Source organism: Harpia harpyja, chromosome Z, assembly GCF_026419915.1.
Source record: "Harpia harpyja isolate bHarHar1 chromosome Z, bHarHar1 primary haplotype, whole genome shotgun sequence".
Classification (NCBI taxonomy): domain Eukaryota; kingdom Metazoa; phylum Chordata; class Aves; order Accipitriformes; family Accipitridae; genus Harpia; species Harpia harpyja.
This window is the reverse complement of record NC_068969.1, coordinates 28933799-28951864: the sequence shown is the minus strand read 5'-3', so window position 1 is coordinate 28951864 and position 18066 is coordinate 28933799. Positions and strand designations below refer to the sequence as shown.

Genomic DNA, 18066 nt, shown 5'->3' with positions numbered 1-18066 from the left:
TAGACATTTACATTTAATAGAGGAATGAGTGTCAAGTTTTAATGGCTACCTCACCTTTTATTGATCACTATGAGAATAAAGTGTTTCTTGCTATGCACCCTGGATTCCTCCCAGGTGTGATAACGGGTTTCCATCTTAACCAGTCCATTAACTTGCATGTATCTTTTTTTTCTTAGATTTCATTAAAGTAACTCACCTCAGAGGCCAAGAGAGCATTAGCTTTCTATTTAAATGCATCTAAAGAACTCAGAAAACTGCCAAGACTCCTAGTCTCTTAAAAGGAAAAGAATAAAACACAGGCAGTCAAATCGCAGCACTTGTCCAAATGTATTAGGCTTTATCAAATAATGTTACGGACACGCTGTTTTCTCTCCCTCCCAGAAGTACTTGGCACATAATTCATTAGAACATTCCAACTTTGTAAATTTGTAGTCCTGTTATTTGCTATTTCTAGCAAAAATAAATACCTCCCTTCCTCCTCTAAACACCCATGTATATGTCCAGATGCTGAATTCAGCAAAACAGTTTTATATTCTTTTTCCCAGTGGAACTGCCTGATGTTCAGACTATTCTTGCTGTGATTTTTTTTGAACCAATTCTTTGCTTCATCTTTATATTTCAGAATCTGTTCTTATAATCTCAACCTCCTAACTCTAGTGTTAAAATACTCTGAGGGATTGTCATTAATGATTTGATCCTACAAGGTGTCAAGTTTATTGGTTCAAGATATTAAAACTCATGCATGATTTTAGGGAGCTAGTCTCATACTTAAACAGAGACCTTAAATGCTGTGTTGGATACATGCTGGAATTCATAAAATTTTGCCAAGATGGTACTATAAATTGTTTGAATGTAAGTATTTTTATAAGTGTGTTGAAAATAATGTGCGGAAAGTGCCACAAGAAGTAAAAACTAGTTAATGCATCAGAGTTCAGTTATCCCTGACTTGTCTAAAGTATTTAGAGCTCTTTTCAAGTTACCAAAAATACTAAACTCTCTTCTGTAATGTGCAACAAACTCAGTGTTTGTTTAGAAATACAGCTATGCATATGCCAAATACTTTTGGTTTGAATTATACATTTAAGGGAAAATCTGAAAACAGGGTGAAATGTGTGGTGTTTGAAACTTTATCTTGAAAACTTAAATGTATAAACTGTTCGTGGCTTGCATCTTGTCATTACATGCACTAGTGTGGTTTTTTGCCTACTGTTATTTCCCACATTTCCCATTCTTGATTCATTCATCAGATTTAGGTTTTTGAATTAGAAGGCAAGCTACCCCAAGCCCTTCACACCTCCCAGTAAAAAATGGCCATCAGTACTGTGACCAAGGGGAACAATTCACCTGTATCTACGTGTATCTGATGAAAAGCATACATTGAAACTCTTACTGAAATGTATTGTTCTCATATCCTGAAATAACTTTTAAATATTTTTTGTGGTTATTTTTTACTAACAAAAATTAGCTTGTGGCTTCTCTGAGAGTCTTTTCAGAATGAGTTGGAAACCAGGTTAAGAAATACTTCCTCATTCCCTGTGCTGAAGAAATAGGTGGAAACAATAGGTGGACTTAGAGAATAAATTCTTTTAAAAAAAAAGAACTTTTAAATTTTAAATTACCGGTTTAGTTCAGGCTTATAGGCAAGAACTGAAAAGACTACATTTTTGACTAATTGAAAAGGTATGGGCTTTGTTTTTAGTTTTTGAATAGTCCAAAGAAAGAATCCATTATGGAAACACAGCTCTTGTTTCAGCCACAGGGATTGGGTCAGAGTTAGTCAGTTAGGAAAAATAATTATGGGGGAGCTTACATTGATAATTCCTATGCTATAGCTTCCTACAAGATCAGTGGTTTGTTTCCAAATCACCAGCTGTTTATCTGGCATGTAATGTAGACCCTTGAACAATTACATAAGCATGCATATGCACACAAGGGTTTGCAGTAGAATATATAGACAGACTTGGCGCATAAAAGCTGGTTTAGAGCACTAGCTTTGAAACTAAAAAAAAGTATTTTTTTGCTCTGCACAGAATGAAATACAAAATACTGAGGATATCCAAATGAACCATTTCCTGGCTGCACAAGAAACAGACCAAAACATATCTAACATGCAACTTGCTGAAATGAAAAATGCTGTTATAAAACATATGTATTTTGCTGCGGTAAGTAATAATCAGTTAATGCTTTCTTAGCATAAAGTGTAAATTGTATATTATTAAATTCATCTTTCATTACAGTACTGAGCTAGTAAAGTAGATATTTTAACATCTTTTGAAATAGTAATAATGCCTTTTAACCTGCAGTGTTTAGTAATCACATATTTACTGCATCTACCATTAGTTAAAATATAATTTAGTAGTGGTAATTGGTAGGCATGGGTGTGTGGAAGACATGGTGGGCTACTTGAATTCTTGGCGTAATATATAAGATTAGTAGCTGATATTGTTGAACAAAATGTCTTTGGATTACAGTCTTTCTGTGACTTTGCTGTTACCTAGCTGAATTACACTAACACAGTTTTAAAACTAACCATATCTCAGAGCAAGTATTTTGTTGATTCATATGAATGTTTTTTATTACAAGTAAAAAATAGAGCTAAATGCACTCCTTTGTTTTAATGTCGTCACATATCTAATCCTGATAAATGTGCTACATTAGTAATGTAAATTGTAAAAATTGTAAAAAACAATTACTTTGAGTTAGGATATATTATCTCTAAGTTACAGTAGTGCAGATGATAGTGTGTAAGTATTTTTGTAGGAGCTTGCTTACATGAAGCACTGTATGATTTTGTAAATGCAAAATCAGGTCCTCTATGTATATTAATGTAAGTTCTTAGTAGCAAAAGAATTAGAGTTTTAAAGTCATCAATGTACACAGTGGTTAAACACAAGATTAACAAATAGAAGGCTCATGCTGCTTAAATCTATACACCTTCAAATGCTACATCTTTTATCAGTGACATTTGCTATATCTTCCAGACCTTTAAAAAATAAATGTGTTGCTGACTTTTCACGTATACTACACACAAGTGTACTTCTTAGCAGATTGTCTTTCCTTTAAACTATTATGTAGTTACGTGCAGATGGAGTAATCGTAATCTTAAAGACGATCTCTCCTAAAAGACCTTTTTGGTAACGTGTTGTCATGGCTTAACCCCAGCCACTAACTAAGCACCACGCAGCTGCTTGGTCGTTCCCCCCACCCAGTGGGGTGGGGGAGAGAATCGGAAAAAAAGAAAGCTTGTGTTAAGAGATAAAGATGGTTTGAAAGGACAGAAAAGGAAGATAATAATGATAATAATATAATAGAAGAATTAGAATATACAAAACAAGTGATGCACAGTGCAGTTGCTCACCACTTGCCAACCAATGCCCAATTAGTTCCCGAGCAGCAATCCCCCCAGACCAACTCCCCCCAGTTTATATACTGGGCATGACGTCACATGGTATGGAATACCCCTTTGGCCAGCTTGGCTTAGCTGCCCTGGCTGTGTCCCCTCCCAACTTCTTGTGCCCCTCCAGCTTTCTTTCTGGCTGCACATGAGAAGCTGAAAATTCCTTGACTTAGTCTAAACACTACTTAGCAACAACTGAAAGCATCAGTGTGTTATCAACATTCTTCTCATCCTGAATCCAGAACATAGCACTATGCCAGCTACTAGGAGGAAAAATATCTATCCCAGCTGAAACCATGACATATGTATTAGTAAGATGGTAACACCAGGTCATAACTGAAGGTAGCAATAATAGTAATACGTTTTTGCACTGACTGCTATATCTTCACATTGTAAGTATCTTGCAAGAGGAATCCAAAGTTTCCATTTTGCCATAGAAAAACTGAAAACACTTAATATTTTTTGATGTGGTTAAGTGGACCAAATCTAGTAAAACTGTCCTCACATAGCAACCACATAAAGAAGCAGCAGAGAATAATGGGAAAAATGGGGAGAAAAATTGCCCATATTATTTTCCTTTTACGTCACTAATCCTCTGTTTCACAATTTTGCCATCCAAATGCTAAAAAATATAAATAGATTGCTATGTTGAATGTTTTGCTTGAACAATGTTTAACCAAAGTTGCCATTTGGGGGATTTATACAGTATTTATTGAATATGTTTATTGGTATCCAGTGTGCAGGTTGACTTTTATCCTGTTTTACAGGCGGTTAAGCACAGGTTTGCTCAAAAAGACCAGCTGAATAAATGCAATCCAGAGGTAAGGATTCTCACAGAAAGGGCGTGTTGCATATATGGAATTTTATTACGAAGTTAGGCAAACATACTTCCATAGTGAAATTAGTTATAGAAGAAACATTTTAAAATATTTCTTATCCAAAACTTATAAAATTATTGAGAGTTATAGAGCATTGTTGGAATATTGTTGAATGTTGTTCGTTCTTACAACACTTTCAGTACTGTCCCCTTTATTACAAAGAAACTCTTTAATCCTGCTGGTTAAGAGAACTTTACCAATTAATGTTAAAAGAAAAGAAGCAAAGATGCCCTAACATGATTCAGAGCATCTTAAATTATTCAAGCACTGTATTTATGCAGTAGCAATAAACAGAAACTTTTTGTAGTGCTTACCTGTTTCTGCTAGTAGGGACAGACTTCAGCTAAAAGTTGTCTCACTGTAGGAGGAAACAGTAGTTGTTCTTACACCCTAAGCCTTAAACATCATCATGCGGGTTTCAGAGTCTACTGAAGCACAGATTGCAAGTAGAATACATTATCTTTTCCAGTCCTGTTTTCATAATGACTTTGACTTAATTTATTTTTTTGTACTATTTAGTTAATATCTCATTTTTCTTCCCATTAAGCCAAATATATGCCATAAATCAGGTACAGGTCAGCAACAGGTTTTATTAAGTCGTTGTTACATCTTAAGTAAACAAATACTTTCAAAATTTTCCCTTTTCTATCTATACTACTAAGAATAAATCTTTAAATAATGTTGAAGCATTACCTCTTAGTACTTAAAAAGCATTATACATAGTAGCTATAAGCTGCTATACTTTATATGGTAATTTGTGTTACTTAAAAGTTAAAATGGGAAACACTTAAAGAGTATCAAGGCCAGGTTGGATGGGGTTTTGAGCAACCTGGTCTAGTAGAAGGTGTCCCTGCCCATGGCAGGGGGGCTGGAACTAGATGATCTTTAAGGTCCCTTCCAACCCAAACCATTCTATAATTCTATGATCTATTAGCTTCCTGTATTTCTTGGTAGGTGAAGATTTGGTATCTTCATGAGCCTCACTACATAAATAGTTACTTGATATATAAATGACGTTCCAGTCTGACAAAATGAGCTCTCAGGCTTCACAGAAATTTCTTTTTATCTGATTTCTTTCTAGTGACAGAAAAAGGAAGGGAGGAGAAAAATATATTTAAAATATGAGCACTAAAATGCCTTTGTCATCGTCCAACACTACCATTAATGGGCAAAATGCTGTGTGCATTTTTGTTACTGAAGAGATTTGCATTGAAATTTAATGTTGATCCTTAGTTTATTTAATTTGTTTGAAAAAAAACTTTAGCTTTCTTAACACTTGTAAGCTGAAATTGTTATTCTGTACTCTTAATACAATCTTTTTTTAGGAAATTTTAAGCCTAATTCTAATACTTTCCTTATGCATGCCCTGCTGCTGTCTTTTGTTGCTTTGTGAAATATCCATTGCTAGCCTTTGCATCTGATACGGGACTTTTATAGGCAGTATATTTATGGCTTTCAAAAACACGTCTAATAAACATTTCCAATAATACTAGTGAAGTAAAATAAAACCTACAAACTAAATTAACAGATTAGAACTACATACTATATTCAGTCATCTCTCTTTGCATCTCCTAGGAAGGCTTAACTCAACTATCTAGCATATTCCCTAAAATATTTATTTCTCTTTTGTCAGCTTCTCTTCCACGTTATGCTATATAAACAGAACTTACTGTCTGTGGACCTTCATTTTTCATTTGTTTCTGCTCAAAGTTTTAATGGTTGTACCAGCAGTGCGTCACAAGAGACGGCTAGTTCTTCATCAGAATGCGAGCCAATGCAGTTTTGTACAGTTTACTGAATATTAAGGCCCTACAATAGGTGTCTCCTCATATTGAAAAAAGTTCATCACCTCAGTTTTCTATCATCCTTCCTTACCCCTTACAAATAAACTGAAAACTGGTTCTCCAGTTCCTCCTTATCTTGAACGTAATGCAAAAGGCCTTATGCTCTCCCAAAACAGCTTTGTTTCAGCGTACTTTCCAAATAATGCTTCAATGTTCCTGTTTCTTCTAGTACCAGAATTTTCAAGAGATACAAGTTTCAATCACAATATAAAAGGACGGATGCTGGTACGATCACCAGTAGAAACATGCTTGTACATGCACAATATACTGAGTCATCTTCACACATCTTAAATCCAGGCAACAGAGAAGTTGTTCTTTGACTGCCATTAAACAGTTTATGATTGCTCTTTAGATGTGCTGTTTGCATATAATTAACATTACAAAAGTATGAGTGCAACCATTATTTCCAAAAGAAATAATGTGAAGATTTTAATAGTCCATATATGAATGAGAAAATTGAAATAAATGTGAGTTGCAAGTGCCAGATGCACAAAGACTTGATTAAAAGAAAATTGTCTAGATGAGCAGCTTGCTTTATTGTTAATGTAACAACGGAATACATTAGGAATCTGAGAAATGAAACATTTGCAGAGAAACTAAGTATCTAATGCTAAGGTGGAGCTCATTGACTGAGACTTTAGCTGTGATTTAATTATTATTATAATTTCTTTCAGAGTTTTTTCAGGTTTAACCTGAGCTCCTAATGTTTTTCTTTTATTACTGAAACATCTTTGGAAACTATCTTGCCAATAGCAGTGTACTCTGTTTAAAACAATTGGTAGGATATCTTGAGTAGCTTTAGCTAATGTACATTAGGAGCCAAGTTTTTTGGCAGAGATCATGAAGTCTACAAGTTGTCAGGGACTAAAGCAACAATAAATTTATGTAACTGTTTAATTCCTAGCAGTCCAGTCAGTGATCTTCCTGACTCTGCGCCTCTCAGTTGTGACTCCCTATCCCAGTTTCTTTGAATTTACCAGAGCCTCAGGCTGTGTGATCAAACAAAACAGCTGGATTTCAAAACAGAAGTTGTCAGGCAGAGGGAAGCTGTACTTCAGTTAGCAATATAGTTGCAGCTGGTCTATGCGTCTTAGCTTTGGCTTGAACCTGGGCTAGAGGAAAGATGTAAATAGCAATGTAGCTGAGATCTTCAATAGCTCCTCTTTCATATCATTAATCTGTGGAAATAAAGGTTTGGAAGGCTGGGAGTACAGGCAATAACAGGGAAATTGCAGGGCAGGTATGGCATTTCATGAAAGCCATTAGATCCTTCTGGGTCCTCTGAAAGCTTGCAAAGTTAAGTGTTTTCCTGTCATGAATGGCAGAGAATAAGAAGGAAGCCCTGTGCCATTAAGAAGATCTTCAGAGGTTTGAAATCCACTGGGATCAATACCTGTGCTATCTGTAGCATTAGCTGCTTCTCTGACATGCTATATGGGAATAGGAGAACTAGGGAGGTAAAACAGTTACATGGTTTATGGTTTTATAATGTGTACTCGTAAATGATGTATTTCATGATTTTACATTTTTCTCTAATTTTTTTAGCTGTTCAGTGGTACTAATTATCTTACTGCTCCAGCCATATACTGTGGGCTGTAGTCTGCACTTTTGGAAATATTAACACTCCTTTGCATACCTGACTGGAATAAATTATAGACGAGTTATTGAGTGTGTGAATAGAAATTTGTTTTTTAAAAGGGTAGATGTATTCAGATCTTCTAAGAGGAGAAGCACATTCTGAAACCTACTATCTATATTACCAACATTTTACTTAAAGATTTCCTGTCAGTTCTTGTAAGGTTTTTTTTTTAATTAAGCTGTTCTTTTACTTACAAAGATATCTCTTTCCTAGGTTAAGTGTCCTGACCTGTCCATAGGCAGATGGCATATACTTGAAGGATTAGTGGAAGAGTATTTATTTCCTGATGTAATCACAGAACTTGCTGCTGGTCAAAAGTACTGTAAACCTCCCGTGCAACTTCTTCATTCTCTGCTAGAATATGTCCTATTGGTGAGAAATGAAGACTAAAGTATTACAAATATTAAAGCAAGAAATGAAAGTATTATGATCTCTGCTTCTGACATTGTATTTAGTGGGTTTTAGTGATGTATTCACCCTTCACTTTGTGTTCATCAATGTGTTTATTTTAAAAAGGGAAGAATTCAATACTGAAGGATTTTTTAAAACTAGTATTTATTTACAAGCCGTATGAATGTAGTGCTCTAAATATTGTGGAAGAATTAACCCGGAATTTTCTTGCTTTTAAAAACAGCACATATGTGACTGTTCTTTTAACCTAGTAGGCCACAGATAGAGAGCTCATTTGAGAAGGTTTGTTCTAAGCAGTGGTGCATTCAGCTGGAATATCACACTAGAGCAAGCTCTCCTTGTTTCCTTGCTTTTTTTTGTAAACTCTGAATTTTGCATGTTACTTCACTGATTAAATTTAGTCACTTGGGATTGTAAGGAATAAAGAAAATATATTAACTTTTAGTGATTATGGATCTTTGGCCAGTATGGAGCCAATATTATTTTCTCATTTTATTACAGGAAAATACCAATGCAATACTTCATGCTAAACTTCATCACGTTTTGTACCTTGTTCTCCAACATGATCCTCCTTGGAAGTCCCCGTCTATGTTAAAGTATTATTTGGATCTTCTTCAGTGTCCTGTCTGTAAGAAAGGCACATGGTCCTTGCTAGAGATGCTTGTAAGGTAAGAAAGTTTAATGAGGTGTTAGATGCAATAGTTGTTATGTTACTCCAAACTCAGGGATGGGGGAGGAGGGTTGGAATTCTATTGTATCGAAGTCTCATTTTCACCAGAATAAGTTAACTGTATGTGAAAGTCTAGAATTGTAACTGAGATTTGGACCTTTCACTTTATGTTTCACTAAGTGTCAGCTCACAGGCAAAGGGGGGTTTTTTGGAAAGGAAAAAATGTACATTTTCTTGTCCTCCTTCCTTTTTTAAAAATTATTTATTTTATTTTTTAAGCTTTCCACGAATTATAATAAGTTACGTACTATTGCTGTTGTGTATGTATATATATAAGCACACATGCACATACATATCTGCAGTTACAAAGCAAATTCCAGTCTTATCTTACCAAACATGAAGCTTCATGTTATATTTTGATTTTAATCATAAACTTTGCCATCTTGTTCAGGAAGTCTGATTATACCCTATACATCTACAAATACGAGACTCAGTACATAGGAGCTGTTTGGGTAGTCTATGCTTTAGCTTGAGAACTCATTTTTTGTAATTTACATCAATAGGAACATGTCATAGGGAATGGAAGAGAATTTATCTTGTAAATAAAGTATTTTATCTTTTAGTACTTACTAGCAGAATGTGAATACCCAGCAGTTGTGTACCTGGTGGTTCCAGTACTCAAAATTCTAGCCAAAAAAATGTGTTCTCACTTTACTTCAAAATTACCTCCATCGTGATAGACAATCATATGGCTTGATCACAAACTGTAGTCCTGTCAAATAGTACGTGTGAACTGTTATCTGAACTAAGGTTTGTACGATGTTACAATATCTGTAAGATATTACAAGACTACCTTCTAATTAAAGGATTTTAAAGAAGTTCTGTTAAATTCAGTAATTGTACAGTACCTCAAGTAGAGACAGAAAAATATGGTTAAATCATTTAGTTTACACTGTAATACAAAATCTTCATCTACAACACAAAGTCCCAGTCACAAACATGTATTTTTAAAAAAAAATTAAAACCAGAAAGTTAGGCTTTAAAATGATGAATGTTGCTGGGGAGCAAGGTATTTCCTTGTCCAAATTGTCAAAAGTCAAAGCTGACTTTTTTGCCGATACATCAGACTATGATTTCTGTCATACAAATGGATTTTTCGGTGTTTATTTTTCAGGTCTTGCCTTTACTGCAAAAACATTTGTCGTGCAGTCTCAGTTTCAGGGAGAGGAGATGAACAGAGGATAGTTCACAAAACATTATTGAAGTTTTTCTTTGAGTTAATAAAAGCTGAAGTAGAGTTTCTGACAAAAAGGTGGGTTTTATAGGATAGTACTTTAGTATTTTTTCACAGTTCGACATGCATTTCTGTATATAATTATATAATTCTGTATATAATCTATAATTCAATTAACGGTTATGTTTTGCTAGGGAGACAATTATCTTTCCTTCGTTTATGAAGTATAAAAAAAGTCTTGGCTTTGCTCTGCCTTTATATAGTGAAGTGTGGTGGGCTGACCCCAGCTGGACACCAGTGTCCCACCAAGCCGCTCTATCACTCCCTGCCTCAGCTGGACAGGGGAGAGAAAATATAACCAAAGGCTCATGGGTTGAGTTATGGACAGGGAGAGATCACTCACCGTTTACCATCACGGGCAAAATAGACTTGACTTGGGGAAAATTAATTTAATTTATTACCAATCAAACCAGAATAGGGTAATGAGAAATAAAACCGTATCTTAAAACACCTTCCCCCCACCCCTCTCTTCTTCCCGCCTCATTTCCACTCCCAATTTTCTCCACCTCCTTCCTCCCAGAGGCACAGGGGGACAGGGAATGGGGGTTGGGGTCAGCTTGCCATACGTTGTCTCTGCTGCTCCTTCCTCCTCAGGGGGAGGACTCCTCACTCTTCCCCTGCTTGGCGTGGGGTCCCTTCCATGGGAGACAGTCCTCCAAGAACTTCTCCGTCATGGGTCCTTCCCACGGGCTGCAGTTCTTCACAAACTGCTCCAGTGTGGGTCCCTCCCACGGGCTGCAGTCCTTCAGGCACAGACTGCTCCAGCGTGGGTCCCCCACAGGGTCACAAGTCCTGCCAGAAAACCTGCTCCAGCGTGGGCTCTTCTCTCCACGGGGCCACAGGTCCTGCCAGGAGCCTGCTCCAGTGCGGGCTTCCCAGGGGTCACAGCCTTCTTCAGGCATGCCCCTTCTCCGGCGTGGGGTCCTCCCCAGGCTGCAGGTGGAGATCTGCTCCACCGTGGACCTCCATGGACTGCAGGGGGACAGCCTGCCTCACCATGGTCTTCCCCACGGGCTGCAGGGGAATCTCTGCTCCAGTGCCTGGAGCATCTCCTCCCCCTCCTTCTGCACTGATCTGGGGGTCTGCAGGGTTGTTTCTCTTACATGTTCTCACTCGTCTCTCTGCAGTTTCTGTGCCCCAGCAACTTTTTTCCCTTCTTAAATACATTATCATCACAGATGCGCTGCCACCATCGCTGATGGGCTCGGCCTTGGCCAGCAGCGGGTCTGTCTTAGAGCCGGCTGGCATTGGCTCCACGAGACATGGGGGAAGCTTCTAGCAGCTTCTCAGAGAATCCACCCCTGTCGCCCCCCTGCTACCAAAACCATGCCACACAAGCCCAATACATAAAGGCAGCCTTTACTTTATGTAATATTAGCACAATATTACATAAAGGCAGCCTTTACTTTATGTAATATTAGCACAATATTAGAATTCCTTCAGTCTGACTGTAATAGTCATCATTATTTTACTTATTATTCATCAGAAATTGTGTCTGATCTTTCCATACTTAAAAATTGCCAAACCTGTGTGTGTTTTGACAGAAGACAAGGTTTCTGTCTGGTAACTATAGTAATCAAAGTGGCATAAAGATTTAGGTTTTTTCACTTTCTTTTTTTACAGTTTGGTTGAAGGGACCAATTCACAGCATCAGCAAGTCATGCCACAGACAGTTCTTCTGGAGACCTTTTGGCTGGGAAGCGAAACCTCAGTGCTTTTTAGCAAACACATACATATTCTAGCAGATTGGGTCATACTTTCCCATAGAGAATCAAACAGAAAAAATGATGTGAGTATGTATTTTATACTATAAAATAATGAAGACCGACATATTTTTCTTAAAGGCATTCCCTTTGTTCCTTCCTTTGTGAGGAATTACATGTAAGTATCACAGCTGCTTGTTATAGCTGCCTTTTGTTGTGAAGCATGCTGGTTTTTGCTCCACTAAAGGAAATGAATTGATCCATAAGATTCTCATATTGATCTGTAGAGAAGAAACGAGTCATGAGTAGCTTGTTGGCTACATTCAGATGTTCACATGCCCTTACCAGCAGGTATTACTGTAGTCATTAGGGACACCAGCTTAATACATCCTGTCAAACAATAAGGTGTAACGAAAGAGGGGATTATCTTATTTTACAGTGATTGTATTCAGGAAATGTTGGAAGGAGAAAGCTAACAAAACTAATAGTTTTTTGCTGTTTTCTACAGATATGCATTTTTTTTATTTTAATAAATGCCCCAGTTTTCTTCCCAAGTCCTTTAGTTTCATTTGGTATCTTCCCTAGGTCTTTTCATAAAAATGGAATTGAAGGCAACTTAATTGCTGTTCTGTGACCTGCTGACCAGCAGGACATTGACCTGAAAGATACTGAGTGTCCTCTATACCACCTCTTTCTTTTCAGAAGCTAGAGGCCTTGTAAAACATCTTTGACTTCTACATTCTCACATAAAATACAAACTTACTGCTGTCTCTGCGTTCTCTTTTAAATTATTGTGAAAGCACAGAATAAATAGGTACTTCATTCACTTTTTCAATACAATAACAGAACAACAATAGAAAATCAAGTATTCCAGAGAAAAAAGCACTTTCAATATAATACCTAGTAGTTCATTATGTTAAGAAAGCAGAAAGATTAAACATAATGAGAGCTTCACTCATCTTACCTAGCCAGACCTCCTACCTTTTTTGAGGGCTATCAAAGCAAGACATTCTGAAACAGTGCTGCCTTTTATCCTTGGTCAAGATATTAAAAAAGTGCCTAAAATTAGGCTTCTATACCCATATTTATATTTAAACAACCTACCTTTTCAAAGGTACTGAGCACCAAGCAGGCATGCATTCAGTTGCCGTCAGTGGCCATTCTGTTTCTTTGGAAAATGAGACTGCTTTCATATGTTTCCTGGTGTTGAATCTGCAGTTTAAGTGTAGGCACCATTTTCTTTTTTCTACTATGCCTTCTTTTGACAAGTTCCAGCACTGTAAGCCATATCTTTTTCATAAACCATTCTTTGCATAAGCAGAATAATCACTTGTGTCAGATAGAGTGTAGTACACGTATGAAAAATAAACTTAAAAGAAAGAATAAAACATAACATAAAACACAGAGACCTACCTCTTGTTTAGATTCTATTTTCTTTATATACATACATATAAAAATTGTACTTTCAGCACAAAACCCAGATGCCTATTGCTTTCCCACTTTGATCTTATGCACTGTAATGTACAATATCCCTGCAGATATGAATTCTAGCCTTAAAAAGCAGCTTGTTGCCTCATAGTATCTGCAGTGGTTTATGTTCTTTCTTACAGCCTTATTCCTTAATTTCATATTTATATGTTGCATTTTCTTTCCCTTTGCATTTTTTGGCAAAAATAAACTCTAAAAAAAAATAACATATTTTTACATTCAAAACTTTTCATTAGCCTTTTCTGCACTCTCAATTTTGTTACACTAAAACTTGATATACTGATTTCTCCACATATTCAGAGACTCCATTTAAAATTCCATGACATAGTTGAAAATGTCATTAAGAAAGCCAAAGGAGCAGATCCTCCCTAGCTATCCAGGCAGAACTATTTTCTTTTCTCCTTCTTTTTATTATTTTAGAGATGCATAAATAAAACCACAGTATTTCCATGTCATTTAATAAGGCATATTGGATGCAAAATTTTACTACTTGTCTTCAGTTTAAGGGTGTGAGTCATTGTTACTAGTTTTGTTTTTTAAAAGCTGTTTGCTTAAGAGGCAACACATTGGCAAGAAACACATAAGGCAATTTAGAAACCCAAATGAAAGGAATTAGTTTGGGTATTCTTACTGTCTGCATGGGCACAGAAATTAAGTGGTTTATAGCACAGTGTGAAGGTGTGACCGTGTTTCTGAGCTTACACAAGCGTGTTAGCTCGTGGGAAGAAATAAACGTGCCAACTGTGATATACCGAACTTCCATGCAGTTTTCCAGTGAAAATACCTGTAAATAAAACCAGATGAATAATTTGATTAAATTCTTTTTTTGAGCATATCTAACACATTCTTTTCTAAGTGGTAAAAGTGGGCTTTTTTTTTTTTTTTTTTTTAGCTTTTTAGAATCAGATTCTTTTTTTTGTAATTCAAAGAGATTGTAACAAATCAGCACTGAAGTGGAGGGAAAATATCGGTGTATGTTTCCTCTCTTCTACTGCTGATTTGTTGCAAAATTATGGGGTTTATATATATGGGTGTACATATATATTATGTGTGTGTGCGTAACAAGAGCAATCCAGAAACAGTTACAGTATTCTAAATGAGAAAATCCATGCGGAAAGTCTGAGTTACTGGTTTCTTTGGCTTACTTACTCTGGAGGTATTTCACTTTTCAGACCTGTTATAACCTACATCAGATAAAAAGAAAAAGAAAGAATGAAGGGCTATAAAAATTTAAGTTACATATATAAGTGCGTTTGCTTTCTTGTGTTAGATATAATTTACTTTATCTTAAAAGTACCAGAATAAAATTAGTGACAGGAAGTTGGATGCCTTTGCTTATGACTGTGTTAATCTGCTGGGACAACTTGGTGAAATAAAACTGATACACTATCCTTGTAGTTAAAAATGTGCTGCCAAAGAACATAGAAGTTTTTCCATCACTTGAGATCTTCAAATCAATATTGAATATAATTTTAATTTAAATAACACTTATTATTTATTACATTATTTAAATAGGTTTGATGCAAAAACTCCTGGTCAAGGTTCCTTGAATCAAAGCTGTTAATTCAGTTTTAGAATTTACAAAGGGATGTGTATATTGCTTATAACACTTTGAGTAGCATTGAGCTATTGCATGGCTTTTCACAATGTCACAAATGGTATCGGAAATGCTTTTCATCCCTGAAAGTACTGGTGGTTTTTTTAAAAAAGCTGTCTTACATAGCCTGACAAAGGAGTGAAAAAGGCATTAATTCCATTTTTTAGTTGCATCATCTTGCATATTTGTAACTTGTTTTCTTCCATGTTTCAGGTATCTTTACCTGCTATAAATTCATGTGCTGTAAATCTGTAGAACTAAATGTCTTTTTGGTTTATCTGGCACTTCCAGTAGCTTCCTGGAAGTATGTTTTAGGCACTTTTGGGGTACTGCATAACCCTAAAAACATCTACACCACATGAAAAAGAACTCTAAAGAACAACTCTAAAATAACTCTGTAATTCAAAGTAGAAAAGTTAAAATGAGTTTTCCTATGACTTAAAAGCTTTCGTATAAGAACTTTTATGTGTACTAAAACACACTGTGAAACTTCTGTCACTGTAGCACTGTACTTGACTTGGCAGAGCATTAAATGGAACAGCAATGTAGGAATTGCATTTGCTAAGCTGGCAGACATCAGTTGTACTGATGTGAGCTTTGTATGCTAACACAGTCAACAGCCTCTTCCCACTTCAATGCTTTTCTCCATGAGATAGCTTTGATTCCCAACAATAAGAACAAGAGAGTTTTGAAAAAAGGTTTAACTGGATCTTAACTTAATTTGCTGTGCATGGTGTAGTAGGTTGTCCCCAGCTGGCAGGTAAGTCCCCACCCAGCTGCTCCCTCACCCACCCCACAGCAGGATGAGGGAGAGAATTGGAAGGGCAAACACTCATGGGTTCAGATAAAGACAGTTTAATCAGTGAAACAAAGCTGCGTGCACCAGCAAAGCAAGCAAAGCAAAATAAGGAATTCACTCAGTGCTTCCCATCGGCAGGCAGATGTCCAGCCGCTTCCTGGAAAGCAGGGCTTCATCACATGTAGCAGTTACTTGGCAAGGCAAACACCATAACCCTGAATGTCCCCCCTTCCTCCTCCTTTCCCCAGCTTTTATTGCTGAGCACAATGTTTATATGGCATGGAATATCCCTTTGGTCATTTTGGGTCAGCTGTCCTGAGTGTGCCCTCTCCCAACTTCTTGCACACCCCCAGCCCAGTTGCTTGCGGGGGTAGAGTAGTAAAAAGAACAAGCCTTGATGCTGTCATACATGGTAGCAATTCCCATGTTTCATGCAAATGCTTCCTTCTTTTTCCTTTTTAATATTGCTTGTGTTTTCATTACTATGTTTGTATTGTTTTGTGCTTGAAAATGAAAATATTTTTAAGATGTTAATATTTAAATGTTTTTAGAACAGATGATACTTGCAGTAAATTGGAGCATTTCCCCCTCATTTGTAGAATTGAACCATTTATTTCAAAATATTAAGGAGAAGCTCTTCTTTTGTACTGCCATTGTTTTACCAAAATGTCAACCAAGCCTACACCAGTTGGAAGGATCTGGTTTGCCTTTGTCAGTGTGCAGATACTTAGCTGAGCAAACGTAGTTGCAACTCATGTATCAGCCACATTTAACATGCAGCTATATATCTGACTGCAAAACATTATTAATACTTGCAGTATTAACAGTCATTATTTAAATCTGCTGCATCAAGGTCAACTTTCACTCCCCACCCCTTTCCTTGAAGATATTTCATAGATGAAGTAATACAATGTTGTGATTTAGAAACAAGAAAAAGAATGTAAATACTAGTGCTTTGCATCTGTATCTACCGCAGATTACATCCATATGTCCTTGATCCTGTCACTTAACCTCTGTTAAAATTGTGCTTATTTACTGCATTTGTGTAATTTATTTCCTGCAAAGAGCTATTGATAGAATTACATTATTCACCCAGTATTTTGCTTTGGGGTCCAGTGATAAAAGAGGTGTGCATACTTAAGGGAAATTTAAATGCATTTTAGATGTTTTAAATTAGTTCTTCAGTTTCTATTCCTGAATCTTCAGAAGGTAGGAAGTAATGTAGCTTTTCAAATATTTCAATTTTAGTTGAAAAAAAATATTTTCATGTTCTTGACATGCTGTGTCAATGTTCTCAGGTTTTTGTTACTATGGGATCCCACAGTTCATCTACAGTAAAGTATTATGATACAGTAAAGCAAGAGGCAAACCAAATCAAGTACTGCTTAAGGGAGTAAGAGAAAGTAGGGCTGGAAGCAATCTCAGAGATCTGTCCTAACAGATTTTGCCGGGCCAGTTCTTAAAAGCCTTCAGTGATGGAGATTATACTGCCTCCCCACACAATGTTTATTTGTAGTTGTGTTTATTCCTTTTCTTTTGAATGACAAGTAAGTCTGTTAACTGTAGGGACAGTATTTGTGTAGGTTTTCGACAAATTACTTTGTAATCTTTTTATTATAAATCTTACCTGTGTCACAGTCTCTGTTGCTCTTACATAGTCTGTCTGATTTATTGATGAAGCTCAATCTGTTTCAGTCCTTGGTGTTTTCCAGCTTCTGAGGGAATCCTGTTAAATTATTTTAAACCAACCTTGAACATATTTTGTTCTCAAAGGAGTATCAGACAAACCATTGACTGTGGAGTGAGACCACAACAAAAGACAGAAAAGTTTTGTTTCCTTTAAGTAATTCTATAAAATCTAAGGCTGACAAATAAGTAAGTACATACTCAGTTCAATTTCCCTCTTATCCAAAATTGTCCATTCTGAAGTACTCATTCTCTTTCACTAGAATGCACTGTATTGGCTGGTGCTCTAGTGTAACAGTAGTGGTTCTCTGGAAAAGCCTTAGGTAGGTGTCTTTGTGCAAATGAATGCATGTGTTCCTACTGTGGTGCAGGTATTCTTCCAATTTGCACTTTCAAAACTGACATACAAATACTGAATTTTCTGTGGTTGTACATGTGGTCAGAGGAATAACTTATTTCAGAATCATTGCATAAAGTATTTTTACATGGCACAGAAAAGTGTTGAGTAGACAGATCTGACTTGACTTTGCACAGACTAACTCAGACACTAGAAGCAGTGCTTTAACCAGCCACTACCGATGAAGTGAAGTGCTCATGTGGATGAACACGTATCTTCATCTATCTCACAGTACTTTCTGGATAGCATGTTAAAGTGCTGTA

General features: G+C 36.4%; 1 protein-coding gene across 2 annotated transcripts in view; it reads left to right on the top strand.

Annotated features, from left to right (window-relative positions):
* SLF1 (SMC5-SMC6 complex localization factor 1) overlaps positions 1-18066 on the top strand; it is a 42251-nt gene that overhangs the window by 10119 nt on the left and 14066 nt on the right. The window contains exons 6-11 of one of the 2 annotated variants that reach the window (XM_052777564.1): positions 2031-2162; positions 4165-4218; positions 7972-8130; positions 8671-8837; positions 10014-10151; positions 11757-11922. In XM_052777564.1, the coding sequence (XP_052633524.1) occupies positions 2031-2162; positions 4165-4218; positions 7972-8130; positions 8671-8837; positions 10014-10151; positions 11757-11922 (816 nt within the window). The remainder of the gene's footprint in view (positions 1-2030; positions 2163-4164; positions 4219-7971; positions 8131-8670; positions 8838-10013; positions 10152-11756; positions 11923-18066) is intronic. The other variant, XM_052777565.1, reaches the window with a different exon arrangement.